This window comes from Sylvia atricapilla, chromosome 5, assembly GCF_009819655.1.
Source record: "Sylvia atricapilla isolate bSylAtr1 chromosome 5, bSylAtr1.pri, whole genome shotgun sequence".
NCBI classification, from domain to species: Eukaryota; Metazoa; Chordata; class Aves; order Passeriformes; family Sylviidae; genus Sylvia; species Sylvia atricapilla.
Window position 1 is genome coordinate 31,876,845 of NC_089144.1, and position 26,118 is coordinate 31,902,962.

Consider the following 26,118-nt stretch of genomic DNA (forward strand, 5'->3'; position numbering starts at 1 on the left):
CCTATCAGTGGAGGTCTTAGTCCAAACTAATTAAAATGTTTTTGTGCTTTGCTATTTCTAAAGATAGCTGACTGATTCTGAACATTTTCTTATACTTCTACAAATAAGAAACAGCTATTCTAGAGTATGGCTTATAGGCAACAATATGCAGTGCTCCTTTTAGTTTTGGTTTGGTTTTTTTTTTTGAGTTTTTTTAAAAGAAAATTTAAAATTATATCAGTTTAAAAGTTCTGTCTTTTTTCTATAGCACTTGGAGAAAAGTAGTGAACAATTTACTTTATTGCACACTTGTGAAGTAGAATGTATCTACCTGCTCTCTGGTGGCTATGCTCTTTCATGCATGTTCTTCAGTCATGCTCTTTATGAGCTGTTTATCAGAGTAAACCCAGGAAAACCTAATGACAGTGATGTTGTGAGAGAAGAAGGGTGGAAAATGTGTTCTGTCCTTAAATCTCTTTGCAGAAAATGCATCTTGCAATTTGCAGGGCAAAAACTGAAAAGTCGTGAAAGTCACGAGATAAGACCACTGAGCCCTGTGCAATGGGGTTCCTCCTAATTCCCCATTTTTTAGCTGTTTGTATCTGATCCCATCTTCTTCCCAAATATTAGGCAGAGGGCCTGAGTGCACTTCATTCCTGCAATCCCCCAGGAGACACTTCCAGGACTGGTGATCATCTAAACTATACTATGAACAAGACTGGCCTAAGGAGAATGAAAGGTAAAATTCTTTTCTCAGATGTTTCTAGGGCACAACCTCTGCAGGATGCTCTCTGTCTTCTGCAACCCACCTTTCTAAGATACAGTGTTTTGTTACAATGAAGGAGAAAATATTTACTTTCCATAATTGAGATTTTCTGAATTTTCACAGGTTTTCAAAACATAAACATAGACATAGAAAAAGTATTTTAACTCTCCTAAGACAATTTTTAACCAAAACTAGCAGGAAAAAAAGAGATTTACACAGCTTTCATATGCACAGTGTGCAGCAGTGTAACAAGATGGCACAAAATTACTCTTCCTTCTCCCTTATTTAAACTTTTATCTTCTCTCAGATATAGTAATTTTTGCTCTTAATATCTCTGACAGATGTTCTGGGGTGAGTGAGGCAATTAAGAATCCAAAAATCCCATTTCTTCCAGATGCCTCTTTTCTCAAACATTCACTCACTGGATATATATTTATTTTCCACTCTGTGGTGTGTAGCAGTTAGCACACCTTCTGGGTTCCATTTCACGAAATTTCCACAGTTAATCTGACACATGCCAATGCATCTTAGATGAAAGTTTAGCACCAGTAATATTTTTTTCTATCAGCTTATTTACATAATAGAACAAAATTGAACAAAGTTTTAAGTAAGTATTTTACTTAAGAAATATCTTCATTTTGTTTTTCACAGGTACAATACTTTCTGCTGTCTGATTTTTAAAACTTTGGTTTTCCTCAGTCTTTCAGCTCACTAAGGAATCTAATGATGGTTTTGGTCTTTTCTGTGATCAGTTCTATTCACTGAGATTGAACTTCAGGCTGAAGTGGTTCGTCCTTGCTCCCCACTCATCAGACACATACATAGCCTTGGGTTCAAAAGCTGGATCCAGAGCAATTCTGACCTTCTCAGTAATTCAGACAGCTCTCCTCTTATACACAGCTCTGGAGCATAGACTCAGCTGAAGCAATTGTAATAACTTGCGCCTAAAAATACAATGGCACAATGCACCCAAGATTTGTGCTGGTCTTAACAGAATACCTTTATTGTGTATATCCTTTCTGCACCTCTGCATTCACCCAAAATAACTCACACATTCAGGTTTAAACCAGTCATTCAAGGGCACTTGATATTGAAGCCAGAAGTATTTTGCAAGAAGAATTCTAAGACTACTGCATTTACTTGAGAACAATTTGAGTACAAGAGTTATACAAATCTATGGGGAAAAAAGAACAAGACAGACTTGGCAGCTCCTGCCTCAGCCTCCTCATCATTACAGACAGAATTCTTGCTCGGCCCAGTAAAAGAGAGCTGCACAAGGCAGACTGCTCTTTTATGATTTTCCTGCTTTCTGTCACCTGAACCCCCAAGCCTGCCTCCATCCTTCAGAGTAAGTATGGTATGGCTTTGCTCCCATCTAAGCAGAGAAGTGGGGTTTTCGTGACCACAGTTAAACGGTACTTTCACACTCCCAAAGGCAAAATCAGAATTTCACTACTATTTCTTTGCAAATTTGACAGTTCTTCCAGAAATTCTCTGCATGCACACAAATATCTTAAGGGCTGGCGCCGTGAGGATGGGGCCAGACTGTTCAGTGGTGCCCAGTGACAGGACAACAGGCAACAAACAGAAACTGAAACAGGAAATTCAGTCTGAATATGATGAAAAAATGTTTTCCTGCGAGAGTGTGTGAGAGACTGAAATGTTACACTAATGGTTTAGACATTGTTATAAAGGATTTTTTTACACAGTATGGCAGAACTGTACAAAGAACCTTCGATCACTGCAGCAAACCCCTCCCTGAATATGTCTCCTGAACTTTGCCCTGTGAGTTAAGCCACCTAAGGTGACTTGAGGTAAGAGAAAGGTGACAGTATATTCAATTATCTCATGTCAAGAGAGATGTAAACAAGGCTGAAGGAGAAGAATGAATCCACAAGAAAACCAAAGGCAGCAGCTGTCCTGAAAACCATCTCTGCCTGGGTTCAGGGTGGGGGAGGCCACAGCCCACAGGCTCATCTGCTGAGGCCAGGTTTGTAAATACTCCCCCTCAGTCGGGCAGGAGGAGAGCTTTGGGTGTGCAGAGTAACCTCTGGCCACAGATAGTGAACATCCATCCTCCCTCACACAACCTGTCAGATGTAAAACCTCCCCACAGCAGAAAGGCCACATCCACGGGACATTCATGTGAGGGACAGCTGAGGGGTGTCATCATCCATCAGAGACTCCCAAAGCGCCCCTCAGGCTCATTCCTGAGACCTTGCACCAGGGGACTACACATGATCCAAGTGGAAAAACAGATCCACAGTCTGTTACAAGAGACAGTGTCAAACTTATCTCCCCCAGGGGAGGCACCTGGGGGTTCCCACCTTGTCTGGACATGTATTAGTCTCTACCTCAAATTTACTGTTAAATAAAATCCATACTACTGACTTCAACGTATGGTCTCATCTGCACATTAATTCAGGCCAAAGCATCTCTCCAAAAATTTTAATTAAATTGGATCATACCGGGGTAACAGACCACTGGAACAGGCTGTGCACAGAGGCTGTGTAGCCTCCTGCTCAGGAGATATCCAAGACCTGCCTGGACATGATCCTGTGTAACCTGCTCCAGCTGAACCTAGGTGATCTCCAGGGGTCCCTTCCCACAACAACAATTCTCCGATTCTGTGTATTTTATCCTAACAACTAACAATCTAACTCTCTATTGCAGAGGAAGACTTGCCCCAGTGAGCCTTAAAACAGTAAATTCCCTCAGCCCCCAGTGAACAGAACTCAATTTTTTGTTCAGAAAGAAACTTTATAAACTGCAAACCAAAACAAAGAAAATATTTTTCTACAGATACCTCCTAGAAGCTGACTGCTTCTGAATGTTTCCTTGGCACCTGTATGACTAAAGAACAGCTGTTCTAAAACATGACATTGTGCAAGCAATTACTAACACTGTTGGAGAGTAAATTCAGTGAAGAGTGTCAAGAGAGAAGGGCACAGTCTTTATACATCATCAGCAGAAAATTAATACAGATGACAACTAGATTAACATACGCCCTGAATGTTATAGAAGTAATCTCTACATGGGATGTGCTTTTTCAGGCACAAACCAAACAATCTGAGTACATGAAATCCTTTGAGTCAGATTATGGGGTATGCAGTAGATATGCACACATATGGGACAGTCATTGTTCATTGCATGGAATGTGTATTGGAAAGCCTAAGGGACAGTGCAAAAAAACTTAATACTGGCACTGCAATATATGTTCTTCATACAGGAAAGCATAATGTCAAATAAAATCAAATACAGATGTTGACCTTAAAGATAGAATTGGTCCTAATCCTGCCATTGCAGTCGGTGTTTCACATCTGGATAGAATGGTTTGTGGTGTAAGGGACCTTAAAGATCATCTAGTTCCACACACACAGTGTTAAGTACCAGACTTTAATTATAACATGATATTGACTCATTATATTTGACTTACAAAAATGATATGATCATAAAAATTAAATTTTGAGAAAATATAATGTAAAGGAAACTGTAAACTATTCAGATTTTCTTTTCAATTATATTCTTGTTTGATAGTCCCAAATGTACTTCTCCAAGGAAAAAAAAGACAGGAAAAAATGAAATTGTCATACTAGTGGAGAAGTCTGCTTGGTTTCTCCACCACAGAAAGCTAATTTCAGGGTCTTGGATATAAAGTTGTCATGACCACTCAATATCACAGAATCACAGAATGTGTAGGTTGGAAGATACCTTCAAGATCATCAAGTCCAACCCAGCCCTAACACCTCAACTAGACTATGACACCAAGTGCCACATCCAGTCTTTTTTTAAACACATCCAGGGATGGTGACTCCACCACCTCCCTGGGCAGACCATTCCAGTACTTAATTATTCTTTCCATGAAAAACCTTTTTCTAATATCCAACCTACACTTCCCCTGACACAGCCTGAGACTGTGTCCTCTCGTTCTGTCAGTTCCATCCTGGAGAAAGAGATCATCCTGCACCTGACTACAGCCACCCTTCAGGAGGCTGTAAAGAGTGATAAGGTCACCTCTGAGTCTCCTTTTCTCCAGGCTAAACAACCCCAGCTCCCTCAGTCATTCTTCATTTGGCTTGTTTTCCAAACCCCTCACCTGCCTCCTTGCCTTTCTCTGGACCAATATATTTCTCTGGACAAACAAGATTGGCTCCAAAGCCATCAGAAGACCCAAACACAGCCTTTTCTACATTTCATGTCAAATTCCAAGTGTAGAAAGTTCAGCCATAAGATATATGCAGAGCTTTCCTCCACATAAGGATTCACATTCTCAGAGTAACTCAGTAGACTATTGTTACCAGCATTAAGTACTTATATAGAGACAGAAAATGACATTTCCTCAAAAGATTTATTTGGGTATACTCATCTGATATTTACCTTTAAAATTCTGTAATAGCTGTCCTGTTTACAACTCCTACATTACATATCTGTACTGGAAGGATCCTCTTTAAAGACAGTGTAGGCAGTACACTCAATGAGTAAAAATATTTTCAGAAAGGGGGAAGGTTCTGGAGAGTGGGCACAGGCAACTGCAGCAATGCCACTGGCTTGCTGTGGCAGAGCATGCTGCTCCATGTTGTATGATAGGAGTCTTCAGGTCACTAAACAGTCTTCCTCTTCCTTCCTGATCACAGCTTCATCTAACATCCATTGTTTTCCTGTTTGACTCCAAGGAGAAATTTATTTAAGACATTTTCTATGACATGATATACATTTAGGCAAATGAAAAATTCAGACTATATCTGCGAGCCCAGGAAAATAACATTTTAAATATGGAAATGCTAACAAAAATACATATTACTATGTGCTACATTAATTGAACACTTAACAAAAAAAAGAAAAATTCTGATCAACAGATCCAAGAGCGTAACAATTTATTTCATACTATTTTCATGATTTTAGTAAAAACTGCGGTATGCAAATATAACACTCTGTTTTCCTAGGCATAAGAATAAAGAAATCTAGTAGAATGAATTACTCAGTACACATAACAACTCTACTGGAGGAATTTGAAACCAAGAATATAAAATTAGAAAATTGGGTCTGATTCCAGTATTAAGGAAATGTCAACATTTACTCATGATAGGAACAAGTAACAGAAGAATAAGTGTACTATCAGTGTTTTTTTTCAGTCTTAAGATTTTACAATATTTTCCTAACAAAGAAGTATAGGAAAGCTTAATCTTCTGGAACAGAAATTGGCTAAAAAAAAAGTTGATCAGAAGGACAGCTATCTAAAGAAGAAAGCATTACTATAAATGGAAATATGAAAAAGTTTGGAATTTGAAACTATGAAATCAAGTATATAACTTTTACAAGAATATAATGTTTCTCACAATCATCATCTTTCCTCCAATATAAAATTCTGAATGTATTTAAGAACATAACCCTGGGTACTTGCTTCTAGAAAGTTAATAAAAATTTGGCTTAGAGATTACAAGACCAGGCCCCCCAAAAAATCCCTGTCCTTCTCCTTTTCTAAAAAAAACCCTCAAGAAGCCATACTTCTTGCCAAATATAAATAGAAATGGTTTTAAGCTATCAGTATAGGGGTAAAGGCATGATCATTGCAACACTGGAACTAGTCCCTCCATGATTGCTTCAAGGACAGACAAGATTCACAGCCAAGGTGATGGTGGCAATGGAGTAAAAATGAAGGCAGCCTTTTGCTGTGATGGAGCTGGCAGCACAGAGAAGAAATAGGCCCAGCTCTACTTTTGCAATGATTTCTGCACTCATGTCCTAGTGAACCAACAGAACTACTAACACCTTAGAAATAAGAGATTCTTTTTTCCTTTAAACCCCGACAAAAGGCCAAGGAATCTTATCTTCTGAATTCTAACAGATATAGTATTAACATTTTAGATTGCAGTGACAGATACTGATACAAAAGTGTTTGACTGGCTGTTCTATTTTATCTTCAAGCAAATGGCAATTTTTGGATTAGGTTCTGATCCTGATGACTAAAACTTTCAAATCAGGCTCAAGCTAGATAATAAGAACATCTAATATCTTTCTTGTCTATGCCTGCTGAAATAACTATCATCTTCCTTTGTTTCTATATTTAAACATTAATTACACTTAGAATTCAGTTCATGAAAGCTGCACACAAAGCACTCATTTAAAAGAATTTATCTCTGGGCCAAACTTCCACAGGAAATAAGATGGTCCATGTTTGAGACAGCAAATATGACAAAAGAGTTTTTGAATGAAGCAGGAGGGACAGAAAAAAAAATACATGAGTGGATGTGTCCATCCAATATTTTGATAGAGTCTACTCACAGTTTCCAGCCTTCTAAGGCATCCACACACATTCCTCTACGTGCCTGCATCTTCCCTCATTTAAATATATGACTTTTTTTTTCTAATTCCAGTAAAGAACCTGGGAATATGCAGAACAACAACTCTTCTATCCTTTGACAGGTCCACACAACCAGAAGGTGAATTTATGCACAGGGTCAGATCCCTCCAAAAATGTTAGAGTACAGGAACTTCAAACAAGGGCAAACAGGAAAAAACAGTACTGCATCTGCTTACCCTTTATATTAGAGCCCCCATAATGGAACTGGGAGACCTGAATTTGATGTCCTCTTTAGCTCACATAAACCACATATCTTATATCTCCATATCGTATACCCCCAAAGAATGGCATTACCTCCAACCAGGCTCACTTGAAGGAAAACAAGAAGGAGCATGTAGCTATCTAGTGGTTACTCGCATGGAAGAAGAGATGTCTTATATCCAATATCTGTCCTCTGCACTGAAGTTACTTTTTGTTTTTAAAATTGAATACAAACACTCTCTATTTCTGTGTTATGGATGCTGTCTTCTACACCGTGTAAAATCCTCAACAGAAAAGACAAATACAAATCCATACTAAACCACTATGAAATCTCATGATGAAAGTATTTCTAGAGAAAGTTTGAATACTTCAGAGATCTCCAATGTAACCATTAGGGCTATTCTCTATTCTTATCTAGACAGAGTCTCAAAACATTGGGAATATAGTTTCTTACTTCTCATAGTCATGCCCATTTCCAAACTCTGGGCAGAGGCTACACCACAACCCTGGTGCCAGCAGTGTTCCTGCCCCAGCAAGGCAGCTGAGGAAGGCAGACTCATCCAAGAAGGGTGACCTAACCACCAGCTTTAGAGGCTCTGTGGCTCCTTCATTCAACTGGATTTTGGAATAGCTCCTCCTCTGCAAGGAGAAACCAAAATTCATTATCTCCTTGTGAATAGAAAGATGTTCCCTCAGACTTCTAATTTAGTGCAATTTCACAGAAAAGTAGGAGCAGCAATTCTGCATCACTTTTGATAGTTTAGTTTAGCTATACCATAGGCATCAGATGAATAAGTTCAGCTTCTGAGTGACTTTTTTAAATGAAAAAAAAATCATGATTTTTCATGATAAGTAAAAAAATACTCAATTACTTATCTACCTATAGTGTTTTCTGGTTCCATAACCAATTCCTTCTGGCATGCACTCATTTATCATTAGCCATATTTTTAAATTATTTTTCCCCAGGAATATAAAATTAATGTTGAACTTATTGTTTTGTATTTTGAGAAATATTAGATTAGATTCAAAAGCATTCTTCATTTAATTAGAATATTTTATTGTATTATCAATGTAAAAAAACCGTAGTGATTAAAAAGTTCACAGGTTTAAGTATTTTGAAAGAATTTTTCACTTTAGGGTAGAAATCTTGTGTCACAGTAGCCTCTTTTGTAGAAAGGAGTGCTTGTGAGGGGATATCAGTACTTTTTTTTCTCAGAAGGAGCACTTCAACATTTCACACCTTAAACATGGGCTGTCTTACAATGGTCATCAAATCAATTCATGCTCCCTATGACAGAAAAAGTAAAAAGGCAGTGATGCTGAACTGATGCCTGCCTGCCTGCCAAATCTGCCAGCAAACACTGTATGTTTGTACAGGTTTGTTGGTTTTCCAAGGGCTAGCAATGTGTAGGAGGATCAGGATTAGTCTTTATCAGTTTTTCGACTCATACACTTGACAACATCCTTTTGGAGACTGATATGCCTCTCTCCTCATATGTAGCTACTGCAGCACAAATGCTTCTGGTACTGTGAGCTGATTCTCAGGTGCACATGCTTGGGCAAAGCACCTGTCACCATGGTATCAGGGTTTACAGAAAAAAAAAAAAAAAAAAGAAGCAGAGTTTCTGGGTTTGTTTTTTTTTTTTTTTTTTACAGAAGACAGGATAACTAAAGTATGTGCACAGCCAGGAATATGCTGACTTGCAATCTTGTGTGCAGGAAAAAAAGAGCCAGATTTGTATTTTTCTAAACACTGTTTAACATTCTTCGCTCTTGAACTTACTGTCCAGAATGATGAAACTTCAACCATCAGTCAAGATAATGGGAGCAGAAGTGTCTTCAAACCAGACTTCTCAAGGGAAAGAAGGGTGGATTTGGCACCCACACACATCATACTGAAAAGATGTAATCTGAAATCCCAGTTTGTCACCCTGTTGTTCAATTGGTCCTCAGAGCCTGGTTTCACATGCCCTGCCTTGGCCTCTATTTTTCTTGCTGCTGACTTAGGAGTTTACATTTATGCCATATCCCTGAAATAAGTGTGGCAAGCCTAGAGATAACCTGTCAGAGTCATCTGTTTATATTCCTCCTGAAGTCTGCCTGGAGAGCAGAATGCTCATTAAATAATTTTTCACACACTGATGGTCTTTTTCTTCTAGCACTTTTTCTTTTCTTTAACAATACCTTTCTAAAAAGAGATGGGTTTGAAAGTTAATGCAACTAGTGAATATTATCAGTGAGTCAATACGAAAGTAAAGATTTTTTTTAATGCAGATTATTGATTTTTGGAATTGTAGGGGCTCCTTCAAAATCATTAGGGTTTGTCATGTCAATATGTTAGTAAGGACTTCTATAAATGAAGATTAATGATGTTAGGGATAATTAGAGCTGAAAAAACTCGCATGTTTCTCAGCATTTGGAAACTCAGCGCAAAGGTGAACAGGGTTAAGTTCTCCTTCAGTGTATCTTAGCTCCATTTTTGCCATGAGAGCAGGTGGAAGATTTTCTATGACACAATGGGAGTTTAAACTCCCAGTATCTTTGGAAATCAATGGTAATTGAGATGCATAACTCTGATTTTTTGCCTTTTTTTTTTTAAATCCCCAATATACAGTGAGTGTAGCTAAATCCACAAGCCGAAATCTTTCTGAATATTTTTTCTTCCCAAAAGAAATTGAACGGGTAAAGTATCTGCTTTTCCAAATTAAACACTCAAGTCATGCTTCTCATTATTATTTTTCACTGCAAGACTTCTTCATATATTTTGTTAAAGGAACAACATTTAATTTGTATCTTTTCTTCTACGAAAAGATACAAATTAAAGAAAAAGGAGCTTTTCCTTAGTTTGCAGGAACTTAAAGAAGTCCCTACAATTTTAAGGCGGCCCTTTTTTTACCGAAAAAAAATAAAATTAAATATCCCTTAAGTTATCTCTGCTTTAAGTCTGAGGCTCAAACAACAAACACTGTCCAGATAATCAATGATGTAGCTCAGCTGTGATTTCCCTTGCACAGAAAAGCTACAACTGGGGGTGTATGTTTTTATTCTTAATTACAAAGCACTAAATCCCCAAATAGTCCTTATGGTTATGATTTGTTTCTATGAAATACGTGGGGATAGGCTTTACTCGTCAGTTTTCTAAAAAGTACAGCAAGCATACTTTGGCAAAATCTGAATTCCATAGAAGCAAACACAGCTTGACCAGCCCTTGCATATGGAATCAAAATGGTCTGGCTATCGGCTTTTTGGATGTTTAAAGAGAAATAATCAAAGCAAAAGAATTCTGAATACAGGCTAGGATGTCTTGGCTCTTTTCCAATAGACAACTAAACTGGGAAGCCACAGCAGAAATCTGTATTCTGGTCTGGAGGGGGAACAAAGCTGAGCAAACAGTATCAGCATATTGATGCTGCTCTTGTCTGGCATGATGCCCACCTGGTGGCCTGCAGGACCACATCATATCCTGTTTGGTCTGCAGTCAAATGGCAACTTCTGTAAGACTTTGCAGAAAGTGTCTCTGCATCCTGATGTCCTTAATCAGTGGAGCATTTTGAAGAAAGGTATCTTCTCACAACAGAAAAATACTGAACAGCTTGATATATAAAAATACCTGCTCATAAAATCCTATCATCAGAGTGAACATAATAAAAATGTACATTAAACCAGAGAAATTAACTAACTAGGGTTTTTTTAATCATTCCTCTGGGTCTAACTCCTTTCCTTGTAATAAAGGTTATGTCCCACCCTTGCTGTATCCAGATTGTTAGAGTAATTCTGATCTTTTACAAGCAAATAAACAGGCAACAGACACTATATGACAATGAGAAATGGAATTCAAAATCCTGTTATACTGTATATCACATTTCAAGTTATAGTAGCCTAGAAGAAGGCATTAGGTTGTGACTCTGGAGGGCTTGTTCCTTCTGTTAGGGTTAACAGAAACACACATGTGAGAGAAAGACCTTTTTACAACATTAAATAATCTATTGCAGCTTGCCCTAGCATGCATACACACATATTAAGGGCTGGAATGACCAAGTGGAAGCAAGTATCACATTGTCACAGAAGTTCCTGGTCAGGTGTTGGGACTGAAGCCTAGAAATCAGGTAATATTGCAAAGCGGCAGTCCTTTTTGGATGATGAAACAATCTCATTTAATACACACTATCCATTAAGTTAGTCTTGGTAGATAACTGCACACAGAAGCATCATTTAAGTTACTAAAACTTGTTTCTTTCTAGGGTTTACTCCAGGAATTCATTTGCATTATCTATATCTGCTAATATAACTATTTTTAGGAAACAAAAAGTATTCACAATGGGTTTTGTTTTTTTTTAACCACAGTTTTTTAGCATTTTTCAACAACACCATCATTACAAAATTACTTAAACTTTCAATAAATTAGTAAAAGTCTATCCATTGAAAACTCTCACTTCTTTATACTGATTAGTGAACCAGTATCAGAAGGTATGAATATGCATGAGGAGAAAAGGTTGCATAAACCAGACCCTTCTGAATTTGTTGATTGAGGCCACAGATAAAACAGAATGATAGAACAGAATAGAATTACTTACCTTTATGATGATTTGCCCCAGATGCTAATTTCCCCCACAGCGTTACAACAAATATTATTATTAGCAGTTTTCCTTTTGTTGCTTTCTTTAAGTATCTCTTATTCATCCTGAAAATAAAAATACACAAAATTAAATATTTATCTTAAGATTTCTTAAAAAGACATCTTTTTCTTAATTTAAGGAGAATTTACTAAGTTTTTAAAAGTGTCCAATTCACAATCCTAAAGTCTTAAATTCTGCTTCCCTCTGAATTAGGTACATAGAACAACAACGTAACCTCCCTTCCTGGTCTGACCTCCACCTAGTTCCTCTGTTCCTCCACCCTAGTCCAGACCAGGAGAATTCAACATCATCACCATTTCTCTCAGGGCACAGTGTTTACAACCACAGCACGCTCGAAAGCTGGCAGGAAGGATGAACCCATGCATCTCTGAGCAGGTTTTGATAAACTGAGCAGTTCCACTACTGTGTGTGCAACCAGTCATGGTAGTGCAGTTGTTTCTGATCACACAGTGGTGTTTTTAACTTTTGGGATTGCAGCTCTCTTGGGATTGTGCCCACGAGTCCTAAGGCAATAACAGATTTGAATAGTCCTTCAGCTCATGTACCAATCCTCCTGCAGAGAAATCCTGTTAGGACGACCTGAGTGGTTTGGAAACATGAAGTAGAGCAGGGCAGATTCACTACCCTCTCTCCTGTCTACCTCTGGGTAATGAAAAGATTTGATTTACTGCACCAAGAGAAATTGCACAGAGCTCCCTCATCTCACTCAGTGATGTTTTCACTGTAACAGCACGCCACCAGAGTGGATCAAGTGCAAGATAACACATGACTTATTTCCTAGTAACCTCTTCCAAAGACAAAATACCCCTCCACCTGCCAAAATGAGAAGCTCAGGCATATAGGCTCTAGTGCTTAAGGATTACAGTTGTGCAAAGAGTAGTAAGAGGTACAATAATGAGTCCTTCTCTCACTTCTTCCCTGTGGAAGAACCCAAGGGAGCTGGCTATGAAACAGCTCTTCACAATGGTCATGTTTCTGCTGATAGGTCAAGAGAACAATGATAACTATTTCAAACATTTATTCTAGAAAAGCTGAAATTTGATCAAAATTGTTGTTGTATTGTAACACCTGAAAATAGGTTCTTTTTCTGAGCAGAAAAGAATGCATCGTTTCACTATGGTTGCACATTTGTCTCCCATTATGTTCATAAGAAACCCAAAGGAATTCAAGTGCATCTCTTTTCCTCTGCTTGTGTACAGTGCTATTTTGGGGACCCCGAACTCTGAAATACAGACTGCTCTAATACAGATTTAACCAGTAATATGTTCAAAGTCCCAAATCATTTTCCACTTCTTCAAAACAATTCCTCTCCTTCCAGTAAATTTCTTTCAAATATAACACCACATGCTGATAAAGCAACACACATCCCACAACTCCACTTATGACTTCCAGACTTCAAACCAGACCACTTCCCCCAAAACTGCCAATCTTGCTCTCCAGGAGACTGATGAGCAGGCTGTGTGTAAGAAAACATGACTGAAACTAACAACCCACTGAAGAGTGCACCAAACCCTTTAAAAACATGACTTCAGAGCAAACAGAGCTCAGCATTCTTTTACAGAAGTCACACATTTATTACGAGTTTTCTAGAGGTTTACATATCACATTTATCAAGCAAAAGGAGAGAGGAGTAGTCAAGTGCTGTAGCCAGGATGGTGCATGTGCCCCTGAAAGCCTGACTGATTAATAATCACAGCAGAGATCACAGTGTGCTGTGAACCCCTCTAAGGTCTGCCTTCTTGCACTGATTCTAATGCCTTTGGAGTGTAAACTGCATATTCATCATCAGCTTCCAGGTTTATGAACCACTCAAAGCTAAAGGGAAATACATTATTTGTCACTGTAAATAAGAATAAAAAAATGAGACTGGAATGCGCATTCAGCATATGCTCTTTCACAGCTACCTCTGTGAAAAGAATATGAATTAACTCTTTCACTCTAGATTCTCATACTGCACCTGTTATGCTGCTGGTGCCAAGTCATCTCTCATTAAAATCAAATCTTTCTTCCTCACCCACATAACACTGCTCAAAACCCAGTGGGACTTGCACCATTAAAGCAAGTTGAATCTAATACAGTTTCTTCCTGTATTCTGCTGATGCCAGATCCCCTCACTGTGCTGCGAGACTGGCAGCAAATGCACATCAGAAAATGCAAATGCATCAGGAAAAACAGTAGTGGCAGGGGAAAGGGAGAAAACCAACCTCTCTGCCTGAGAGCAGCAGCCCTCAGGATGCGTGGCAGAGTCAAGATATAAATCCCTGCATGCAGCTGAGAACACCAAAAAGGAGCAAGCTAGCACGGAGTGAGACTGTTTCCTGCAAAGTCAGGGAAGGGTTTCAGCTTTGACACAGAAAACCTGGGCTCATTGCCAGGCTTCCCAATCATGAGAAAAACTATACACCATGTTCTGAACCACAAGCCTATTACATTCTTCTGCACTAGTTATTTGTGGTATTCACCTTTAGAAGGACAAAAAAATGAACTAATAGTAGTCCAAAAATGGATATAATTAACAGCAAAATCAGGAAAAGTAGCTGTAAGTAGCTGTTCTGGTTTGGGACTAATAGTTCAGAAGCCACCAGAAGAACTACAGAAAAAAAAAAAAAAACAAAAAACCAAAAAACAGCTGATCAGTTAAAGCATTTGAAACATACAACTGCTCAAACAGGAAAAGCTGGAAGAAGTTGTTAAGCTTCAAAGTAATTATGCTATATAATCCTAGACCCAGACCTGTGGCTGTGTGCATTGTCACTCACTCTGGTCAGTCCAACGAGAGACAAGAGGCTGCATAAGCACAAACAAGATGTGAAGCTCTCTGCTCCAAGCAGTCCTGCTACACACAAGTACCACACTGCAGCAATGCAGCCCTAGAAACAGAAAATGAAGGGTTTGAAGTCCAAGAAGCTGAGAGGTTGGGATGGATGCACATCATCAACAAAGTGAGTTAAAAGCTAGAAAAGAAGGAGAGGACAGAGAGGCCATAAGAGAGGCTCAGTATCTCCCTGCATGCATTATCACCTGGGCTCTGAAACCCTGATGCTGATTACTTTGTTATGGATTTGCAAAACAGCCCATGAGAAAGCACTGAGGAGACACTGGGACTAGATAGCATTTGACCTCATCTCTGAAACAACTATTAGCCTCTTGCAACCCTGATCTATGCAGAGTAAGTGCATCCAGGAAATAAAATTGAGTCTATTTCAGTAGGGTTATTACACTAACATAACCAGCTGTGTTAAGTAGGACAAATAAGCTCTGAAATGATGTCTGCTTTGACTAGAGGTAATGCAGAGCTCCACAGACAAACTATAGATATTAACCTGAATAGTTTTGGTTTTGAGACATTTATTCTTTTATTTACTTCCTTTTCTGCAGAACCTCTCCCTCACTGTGATCCATCCAGCCTTCAATAATGCCACATAAGCCAAAGCCAATAAAAACAGAGAGTAGCCATGCTATAGGAAACACCTACATCTGAAAATCAATTTTACACATGAGCTTTATGTGTAACGAAAAATTCCTTCAGTTTCTAACCCAACATATTGGAAATAAACCCAAGGAATTCTCTGCATTTTCACACAAAAGAGGACATGAAAGTCTGACATGTTTGAGTTCATTTTTCAATGTGCTTTGAAGCAAGAAAAAAGAAAGATACCTCCTTTTGTGATTCAGGGACACATTCAAAATATAACAAAAAGATATTACCCACATAATTCAAACAGACAGTGGCTGAGTGTGAGATGGCTCTGTTGTGCCCAGCCCTTCACTGACACCATAACACTAGGAATACATTAATAGGATTTGTTACTTTTGCTCCCTAAGATTTCTTTTGCAAAGCACACTCCATGAGACCAACACCAGTCTGGTATCATGAACTCAAGAATAGGCTGTTTTGGTGATTAGTGACAAAAAACTGCAGGACTTTTCTTCTCAGGGAGAAACCATATCTGATGCTGCAGAGGAGTTTCACAAGCTGCTACATCAGCAGAAATCCCTCTCCCTGCCCTCTGTGGCTCAACAACAGGAAACTGAATACACTCCGGTGTTGCACAGGCTCTCCTTGTCACTGCTCCACCTCACTTGCAAAAGCACATGAGGTCCAACCATTGAGTTGTACCTGAAAATGCCCTGCACACGTGTGTATTTTCAATATAGCATCCATAAGCTTTTGCATTTCTACTTTCTTTCTTCTTTGTTTCTGGACTTGAGATCAGCCACTTTGTCAACAGTTCAGAATTAAAGGAGAATCACATAAAAATTACCTTATATTGTATGACCAGTGCTAAACTGCCTTGCTTTCCGATTTTGTGTGAAGTACAAACTCATGTCATCTTTGTTGTTGAGGAGTATAAAATGTAAGGAAACAATAGCTTTTATTCTTCCTTTGAAAGATTACACACAAATAAAATTTTCATCTGTTTCCTAGGAATAATAGCATTTTTCTCTGTTTTCTTTACGAACAACAGATTCTCTGAAGTTGTTCAAAATTCATTTGTTCCTGCTTTACATATGTGGGAAGTTTCACTGTTAGTAAGGACCATTTGCCTTTTGAAAATACAGACCCTGTGAATGCAAGTGCTCACCTATATACATAAGATACATAAGCCTATTTCTCTACTGAATCATGACAAAATGCTTAAGAGACAAAAATCTGATAAAAAATTAGTCCCATATCCTCTTAGTTCTCTTTTTATGACAAACATTTTATTTGCTACTTCAAAGAAAGCCTAAATGTGTAGTAGAAATCACTTGAGACCCCAAGTCTCTTGTACAGAAATAATGCAGGCATTTAAATTATCTTCTCTGTTGAGTTGTACATTATTTATTAGCTGTGTTAGTTGCTACGTCCCACACAATGCAGGTATTTGCAGTTTTATTCAGCCTTTCCCATGTAGACTAATGCAGATTTTAAAATGCCCCCTGGTGAACAAGGTCACTTGGTAAAAACAACACCGATGTGACCCCTGTGCATTTGCACATATATAAATTCCCCCTTTGACATTCCTGTGGCAGACCAATACACTAATGTTGTCACTTGTACTTTTTAAGTGTAGCAGTGGAAGCAGACGAAGATTTTAGGTTTTAATGCCAAAAATGAGGGCTTTTGAAAGGCTACTGTGCTAAACCTTAGGGCTCTGAGGCAAACTAAATCTTGCCAAAAGTCCTTTAGCATATGATTGATATGTATGCCCATATTTGTTTTTTATTTGAATCAGTGTAACTTAAGCACATACTAAATTGTAAGCACATACAGAAATGTACGTATACAACATGAGTTCTTGGAAACAGATTAGCAAGTGAGCTTTTATAAGAAGAGAGAGTTTCAAGAGAAGAAAATGTCTCAAATATCTGAAAAATAAAAACTTATAGAATATATGAAAACATACAATAAACAAAAATAAACCCCATTCTTCTTTCAATACTTCAATTAGTTTCCCAGCAGAAGGAAACCGTAGGCAGATGCACATACAGGTAATTACATTTGCCAACAGTCTCATAGCACTTGGATGTGAAATTTACATATATATTATTGTTTCAAAATCTGATAAGCATGAATGCTCAAACTGCCAGAGGTATAAAATGTTTTAGCCACCTAGCTGCATTCCATCTCCCAGCTAGAAGCACTGAGAGATGATGGAAAGAACTTATTTCTTCCCAAAGCGTATGTATGGTTGTGATGAATGATCTTCCCTCTAAACTGCGCAGTGTTAATGTCCCCTATTTCCAGATTAACCCCAGTTCTCTGTACACACAGTTGATAGTCATTTTCATCTTCATTAATTTTCTGATACAACACCTAATTGAAACCAATAAAGAAAGCAAAGAAAAAAGCAAACAGCCCTTCTAGCCAGGTTCGACTCAAACAATACAGATGTATTTAACTGACTAAATTTCTTTCTTGGCCATTTCATGAGGACCAGCAAAAGAATGTGCACCTAATGACTGTTAATGCTGACAGGTTACCCAGTATGGAGAAATAAAATGCCATGAATTTTTGGGAGGTTAGGTTCTATACTTCTACGTATTTACAAAAATATAAAACTAAAAGTAATAATCTAGCATTAAACCTATACTTTCGATTTACTGAGTTTTTAAGTGCTAACATAAAACATTATGAAATATTTAAACATCCAAGGTAATAAAATATCTTTAAGCTGCCCACCTTTGTGAAATAATCTCTGACCATGAAGTGTTCAGTATTAGAGGGTACTTAGGCTCCAGTTCTCATCATTTTCTCTGATATTATCATGCCACTTTAAACTATTTCTCTCCCAGTTTCTATGCTTAAGGGAGCTTTAAGTTGCAGGAGGTACTAACTATTCACTTAATCATCAAGGCAGCAGTATTTGCTTATATCTCATATGTGATCCTTCTGCAAATGGATATTTAAATTTTCTTTATTCATATCTCAGTAACCAATCAAAAGCTTAACTGTGGAAAAAAAAAAAGATAACTGTGCAATGAGCTTTGAACAAAATGTCTCACTAAGATCTGAATCACTAGGTGTACTGTGATTTCATAAAGGTCATTGCAGTGGCAGAGATAAGCCTCCAAATCTTTGAAGGCACAGAAAGCATCAAATATTAGTGGAGAATGGTAACTGAACTACTCATATTTAAGAGCAAGGACAAAAATTATCTGGGCAAGTGTAAGCCTATTAGTCTGACCTCTTCAGTTTGCAATAGCTTTGAAAGCTTTGAAGAAAAAGATGAATTAAAGATGGGGAAGTAAATAGAACATAGGATAAAATGAAGCAGTGTTACCAAAGGCAGCTCCTGCCAGACTAACTCAACAGCTCTTTTTGAGAACTCATTTTCCAGACAAAGAAATGAAGTAGATATAATTTGTCTGGTTTTAGATATAGCATTTTTTACAGTGTCACTACAGAACTTCTACATTAAACTGAAGACACTGTGGATTATAAGAACTGAAAGGTGAATCCAGGTGCAGAAACATCATGGAGTAGTGAAAGGGAATATCAGGGATTAATAGCATTTCTGCTACAAGTTAGGAACTCATCATCTGAAATAGCATACAAAAAACCAATTCATTTATTTAAACTGATCACCAAGACCACCTCAGTATCAATACAACACAAGATGGCTGTGAAAAAGGCACATCCTACACATTATTAAATTATGTATTTCTAATAAAGACACAGAAGGACAAGCATGAAGTTTCTTAAACTATATTTCAGAATAATCTATACTATTCTGGCCAGTCATCTTTATGAAAGTGAAACATAAAAAACTATGGGGACAGTCTTCCAGTCAAGAGGATTAAAGTCTCTACCACAGGAGTTTTAAAGAGCCTGGCTTGTGAAGCCAAGGAAAGGCTGAAGGGAAACAGAGAAATCAGAAAGAAATAAACACAGTACGGGCAAAAAAAAATCCAGAAGAAAAGTATTAGATGATATCTTGCCAGCAGGCAGGATCAGGACATATAGCTCAGTGATTCCAGAGCCTAGTCTTTATATCAATACCATGATTCCTTTCTTGTACTCCAGTCTAGGAACACAAGAACTAGTTTTTTTCATGTAGAACTACAAGCAAGTTCTTTGCAAGATCATTAGTAAAGTGATTTCTTCTACATCATTTCATTCTCCTAATGCTGTTGCATTTCATAGTAAAAAAAAAAAAAAAAAAAAAAAAAGTGAGCATTTTCACTAATTACCGGAACCTACATTGTTCCCCATTTAAAAACTAACCATACTGATGAAGATTTGATTAAGACAAATATTCCTTCTTTTTGTTTTAACATCTTCAAGGCATAATTTCCATCTCTGTATCATAAAATTTAAGGTGACTCAAAAAGTCGCAGTACTATACTGGTGGATAGTGTACCAAAACTGCTGTTTGACTAACTTCAGTGAGTTTAAGTCAAACTGTTGCGCATGGGTGACTATTCCATAATCAAGACTCCCACACTTGATTTAGAACTCACTCTCTTTTCCATCACTTATATTTTAAATTTAAAATCTTCGTATTGCCATCCTTTTTTTAACAATGACAACATGGAAATGTAAAACTGGCAACCATGACAATTGTCAAGATATGAAGAAGTTCCCACAAGAGCAGAACAAAGAAAATGTAGAAAATATGTAGAAAATATAGAGATGTAAACCCTAAAAATTATGTACTTCCAAGTGCAAGTATTTTCAGATCACAGAAGAAACTATACCATTAGAAGTATTTTGAAAGTGCAGATACAGGAATTTTAAAATCTCTGTTGTTATTAGATCTATTTAAAAATACTATCTTAAACATAAAGTCTTTCAATTGATAGTGGAGGACTAATTCTGGGATTCTTACAAGGATATGAGTATGGGGGAAGGCCATCATAATATTACACTGTCTTGCCAGACCTGAAATTTGTATGTTTCGATTTTTTTGCATGAATATCCAACTGAAAGTTAAATTTTGTTTTTCCAAAGAATTCTTCTGGCAAATAACACTGTGACAGACCTCTGCAGATAAACAGGGAAGCAGGACTCAGACTAAGTTCTCCCCTGCTATTTTCATGACAATTATATCTGTCAATAGGCATAGTAGCACTTCTGACACATAATAGTAGGTCTGAGCCTAATCTATGTTTTATACCTGACTCCTACACATTTAGGGCCACATTTGAAAGTAAGGGTTCAAGTGTAAATAAAAATGACAGGTTGCTCAAATCACAGAAAACTATGAAGTTGGCTTGTGCAATGACCAAAATAGCTCTAACAGCTGACATAACACACTAAGAAGACAGGAGAATTGTCAGCTGGGAGTAAACCTAGCTGAAACACGGTTGAAACATGTTCCTTCACTCTTTTAATGTCAAGTCCTAACACATGCCCGTTTGTCACAGCCACCACAGGCACCACTTTCAAAGCAAAAAAGTGAGATCAAAGTTAGACCACATTCATCAAAAATACGGATCTGGCACATAATGCAAATCTCTGTTCCTGAGCATATGCATAGAAAAAGACTTTTTCACTCAGAGAGATGCTAAAGAAAGGCATCTAGGCGGCACAAACAACCTTCAGCTCCAGCTGGGAAGCAGAACATGAAGTCCAGCAGGTAATACAGATACAGTGCCTTGTACTCAGCAGAGGTACACCCACACAGAAGAAATGAAAAAAATGGCTTTTCTCTCTCTGCACAGGGCTTTATCAAATATTAGTGGTGTTTTGGCCCTGGCACCTTATCTAGTCTGTTGCATAGACTACAATAACTAATGCTATCTTTAGAATCATCCAATATGCTAAACAATTCTGACTCTCGGTCTCTAGTTCCTTGTCAGCATTCTAAAACAGTAATACATTATTAATACCAGCTGATACTGTAAACAAAATTCAGAGTATTCTCGTGATGGCTAGCTAGGAATGAATTCAACCAGGTCATTGCTTAATGATAGCTGAAGTATCTAAATGGCAGTTTTCCTTGAAAAATCTAACCAATTTCCCACCTCCTTTTCAAATATCCCCTTTTGGAGGGTAACAGCAGCTATGTAAGAGTCATATGGAGCTTCAACCCTGATTTTCATCCAAATGAGCCTACCTCAAGTAATAATGCACTCTTTTTGGCATGTACTATGCCTGCCTCACAATGGAATTTAATATGGCCAGGAGCTCATTAAATAACCAGTCATTACCAGCCCTTCTCAAAAGTTCTATACCCAGTTTCCTGCTGCATGATATGTAGTTTGAGATTTGTAGGTAGAGTACAACAGAAAAATGAATGACAAAACAAATCCATAAACAGTGTTTTGTTCCTCTAGTTCCTTGGACTCTTACAAGGTGCATTTATGTCAGCATTTCAATTTGAAGCAGAACTTCAATTTTCAAATACATTTTCACATTTTCTCTATTTACTATGGTCTGGATCACATCATGGAATGATTTTGGAATGATTCACAGCAAATTAATCCCTTTTAGATGAAAATAAAGCAAAAGATAAGCCCGAGAGTGCACCTAATGCATTCCTACAGTTTAGGGGTGTTCCATTCAGGACACAAGGGCTGGTCAAAAACAACCTCCTCCACTAAATTAATATAATGTGGACATCATCGGACCCCAGCAACACCACTTTGGGTTTACAAAATCACTTCTGTAGGGATAAACTGTTTGCTAATGTAGATGCAACCCTATAATCTCACGAGGAAGGAGATAATTATTATAATTATTTTATACTTGGACGAGATGCCCTTTTGGTTGTGATTAATCTGAAAAGCCTTTTCAGATCCTCAGAAAACCTCAATGGCATGTTGAAAGGAACCTGTCATTCAGGAGGCCCTCAAACAAGTTCTCATCTGCATTTTAGGGCCATTATTCCTACTGTGACACCATAGCAAAGGGAAAAGACAGCTTGTGTACCGAAGTCAGGGAATAGTTACCTGCAGTACATCCCCCTAATTTAGAGCATAGAATTCAGAATAAATTACTTCAAATTACCCAGTGAATTGTTCCCTTTTGTGAAACAGCAAAACCCTTACCTTTTAATGCAATTAATGACAAGAGCCTTTCTGTCTTTTATTCACAGGGAGTATTACCTAACCTACAAGCAACTCTACTGTTAAGAAAAGCACAACTCATTGTAAAACTGCCAAACTGGATGCTTTACTGGCTCCATACCTGCCATTTTCAGACATCAGATTACTGACAGTTTTCCCCTGAGTCTGGTGGCAAAGCTACCAACAAAGATACTGCTAAGATGAGTAGGTTGACCCTTTTAGGTGAATAACATAGAGAAAATGGAAAGCCTAAGAAATTACTGACTGAAAGTGGGACAGACACTTGCCACTAGGGACCTGCCCTGCTCACCACCTAAATCCTCCAGCCCAGAGGGAAGGCACTGGCTTCATGCTGCCCTGGCAGACAGGACTTGAGTAAAGGACTGAGCCTTAGTACACTTCAGCTGAATTTATCAATAATACATTAAGGTCATTATTCATAATTCCAGCCTAACAGTGTGAAATGTCCTTGAATTTGGAGTTTATAAGAGTGAACTAAATTTGAATAAAGATTATTTTTCTCCCTAATACAGAGTTGGCCCAGAAAATACTCACATGTTACCGTATTAACAACAGGTTCAAATGTTTCTAACAAATTCTGCATTTGCATTCTTACGCACACTTAGTGGAACAACAAAAAATTATTTACGTTTATTTGCATATTATTATTAAAGAGAGCTCTGTCATTATACTTTCATAACAATTGCATAAGCAGCACCAATATTAGAGACAAGGATATCCAGAATTTCATGCATCTTGTTTCTAAACAAGAGGTTACAGTCAGTGTTTGTAGTACTCATGATTAAAGAGAGGGTTTTTTTTTTCCTTTTCATTCTTCATTTTATAATAATTAATTGGAAGTGTATAGGAACTCGACCAAGTAATGTCTAATTTTCTGCCAGAAATGATCTAAATTTGGTAACATACAAGAGCCGTACAGACAACTAGGATTCTTTTAGTGCTGTCTCAGAAAGGCATTTATGTGACTCCATTAATAAGAGAGCAATACTCTCTAAATGTGCAAGACCTGAAGAGGGTCCTTAAGTAAGAAACAGAATTATCCAGTATGACATATGGCCATAAATGAAAGACATGAGAAAATTGCCAAAACTTCTGAAGATAAGGTTTAGAATGCTGTTTTAATGGAATGATGACTGAATTTTAATACAGGAATGTTGTTTGCAGGAGCACAGATGTAATATCATTCATATATTACTTACTAAGAAAAAAATGGCGTAATAATATTTCCATATCATTTCAGTCACAAATATAGCTACTGCAATGCCATCACCATTAAAGGAAATTACTATGAGTTTGCCAGACTTGCAGGAGACTATATGTATGATACTGAGATCAGCAGTTCATCATATAGTCTTTTAATTTTGGAAAATCACCACAGCTTTCAAAATTTAAAGAGAAGCAAAATGTAATCTAAGCCAAAGCGTATTTCCTTCTGCATCCGTTAATTTTATTTCATTTTAACAGCTATCTGCCTCACTCTTCCCAAAATCCTTGCCCGTTAAAGGTGAAAGCTCTTCTTACAACACTGATTCAAGAAAGGACATTCTCTGCTTTTATATTGCTCCTTGCAGTTGCAGCTGCTAACAATGGGCCTTCATTTCAGCTGCACAGTGAAGGAAGCACAGTTTCCCCTCTGTTCCTCTGGAGTCTTTGATATTTAGTGTCTCTTTGAAAGCTCCCAAAATGCAATAATTAGACAAAAACTTCAATTGTAATTATCCTTTGCAGTTTCACAGAAAACGGGATTTCTAAAGGAAATGAAATAAAAGGGATCCGTTTTCATAAAGCCTTAAGAACTTTTAAATGATGAACCTTAATTTCCAGACAATCAGATTTGGCAAGTATTGCCAAATTTTGGATTTGGAAATAATCAGTGGAGTCACACATTCATTTTATGCTTCTTTTTCCAAATTATCTACAGATGCTGTACGGCAATTTATTCTGGATAGCTATATTAAGTAAAATAAATTCACTTCTATCACTATTATTCATATTTAATTAATATAAATGCCGAACCAGGAATATAAACAATTTGCAGAAAATATGTCATAAATTCTGGAAAGACGATTTTTCCCCATATTTTCCTTACGTAAGCTTTGAAATTTCAGAGAAAAATAAAACTGATATTTCAAGGTCAAGGTGTGTTAGTGGTTTAAAAATGCTACCTAAATGATGAAAATTACTTACCATAGAAATGCATATATTTAACAAAAGCTACTAAGATTAATAGAAGTAAAAGTCTATTAACTAAGACTGAACTTTCCGGTTTGGATTTTTTTCTGTTTCTTTTAATAGGTAATAGTATTTGCCCCTTCCTCTTTTACTGGTATCACAGCAATGCATTCACATCTCAGAAATAAATCTGGAAACAAGAAGAGCCATGAATCTGTAAAGATATTGTCTTCAGGTATTTCCAGTGGCTGGTTTGCTCCTGTATGTCCAGTCTAATATATTTCATTTGATGGTGGGAATTCATGTTTCTTCAACAGAAAAAGGAAGACTAAAATCCAGTTGAAAGAAAGTCTAGAGGACAGTTCTTTGCACACTGAGAGCAGTGTCCTTTCCAATCCTATGTTTCCATTGTATTTCACCCAAGATAGCAAAGGCATATGAACCCAAACTGTCTGCCATGACCTCAAAGTTTAGCAATCATCTCAAACTATTTGTCATCTCATTAACTGCAAGATGTGCAAAGTATTTACATGAACAAACAATGGAATGAAGTGGGAAAGCAATTCACCCAATATGTATTGTTCCCATAAATATAAACCACTATATATTTCCAGTGTACTGTCAACCAGATTAAGCTCATCAAATACCAATTCTTTGCTCAGCTATAATGAAAATCTTTTACGTGAGGTAAAAGATAAATGGGACATTTCTCATGATGGCTGTAATTCAGAAATACTCATCTATGGGCAGTATAAGGAAAAAAAAGTAGGGCTTTGAGCCTCACCATAAGTTTTTGTTTTTTCTATCCTGTTTTCTATCCTGTTCCTCAAAGTATATTTGTCAAATACTAATTAAAAATGAAAATGCTATGTTTTATTATTGCTTGAGTGATGCCAGTAGGTATATATGAATTAATAATCTGAAAAGCAGGGATAGATGAGATGAAGCCTAGACAATGGAGTCCTTTACTTATCCAGCAAGAGTATATTAAACAGCTGCCATTTCTTCTTTTCACACAGTTATGACAACTATTTCCTCCTGGTAGAGCAGCACTGATTGCACGCTTATGCCAGATACTGAAGCATGTTTGTTTGAGAGCATTTTGTTCATTCTAATCTTCTGCCATGCAGAGTTCTCCACTCAAATTAATGTCCACAGAATTCTCCAAGGCACTAATTCCAGAAATAGAATACCCAAACGAGATTTAGAAACAAGTCTATTCTTCAATATAATTTTCCAGAATATCTGAAGTCCTGACATACCCTTAAAAGGAATTCTGTGTTTGTTAGCTTTCTTTATTACTGGAAAGAGCAGAAATGACATTTCATCCAGAAAAAGCTGTGATTTCATTATTTCAAAAACTGTAACAATAGTCTACTAAGTTCTTGTGCTGGCCTTAATCTCTCTAACATTAGAGAACTGCTAAAATTTTTGCAGTTTTTGCTGCCTTCTAAAAATAATTTTTAAAAATTTAAAAACAAAAA

At 37.3% G+C, this 26,118-nt stretch overlaps 1 protein-coding gene across 2 annotated transcripts in view; it reads right to left on the reverse strand.

Annotated features, from left to right (window-relative positions):
• Positions 1–26,118, reverse strand: part of TAFA2 (TAFA chemokine like family member 2) — a 208,422-nt gene that overhangs the window by 58,046 nt on the left and 124,258 nt on the right. For both annotated transcript variants that reach the window (XM_066319085.1, XM_066319086.1), the window contains one exon: positions 11,882–11,988. In XM_066319085.1, the coding sequence (XP_066175182.1) occupies positions 11,882–11,987 (106 nt within the window). In that variant the 5' untranslated portion in view covers position 11,988. Of the gene's footprint in view, positions 1–11,881; positions 11,989–26,118 lie in introns of those variants that run through there.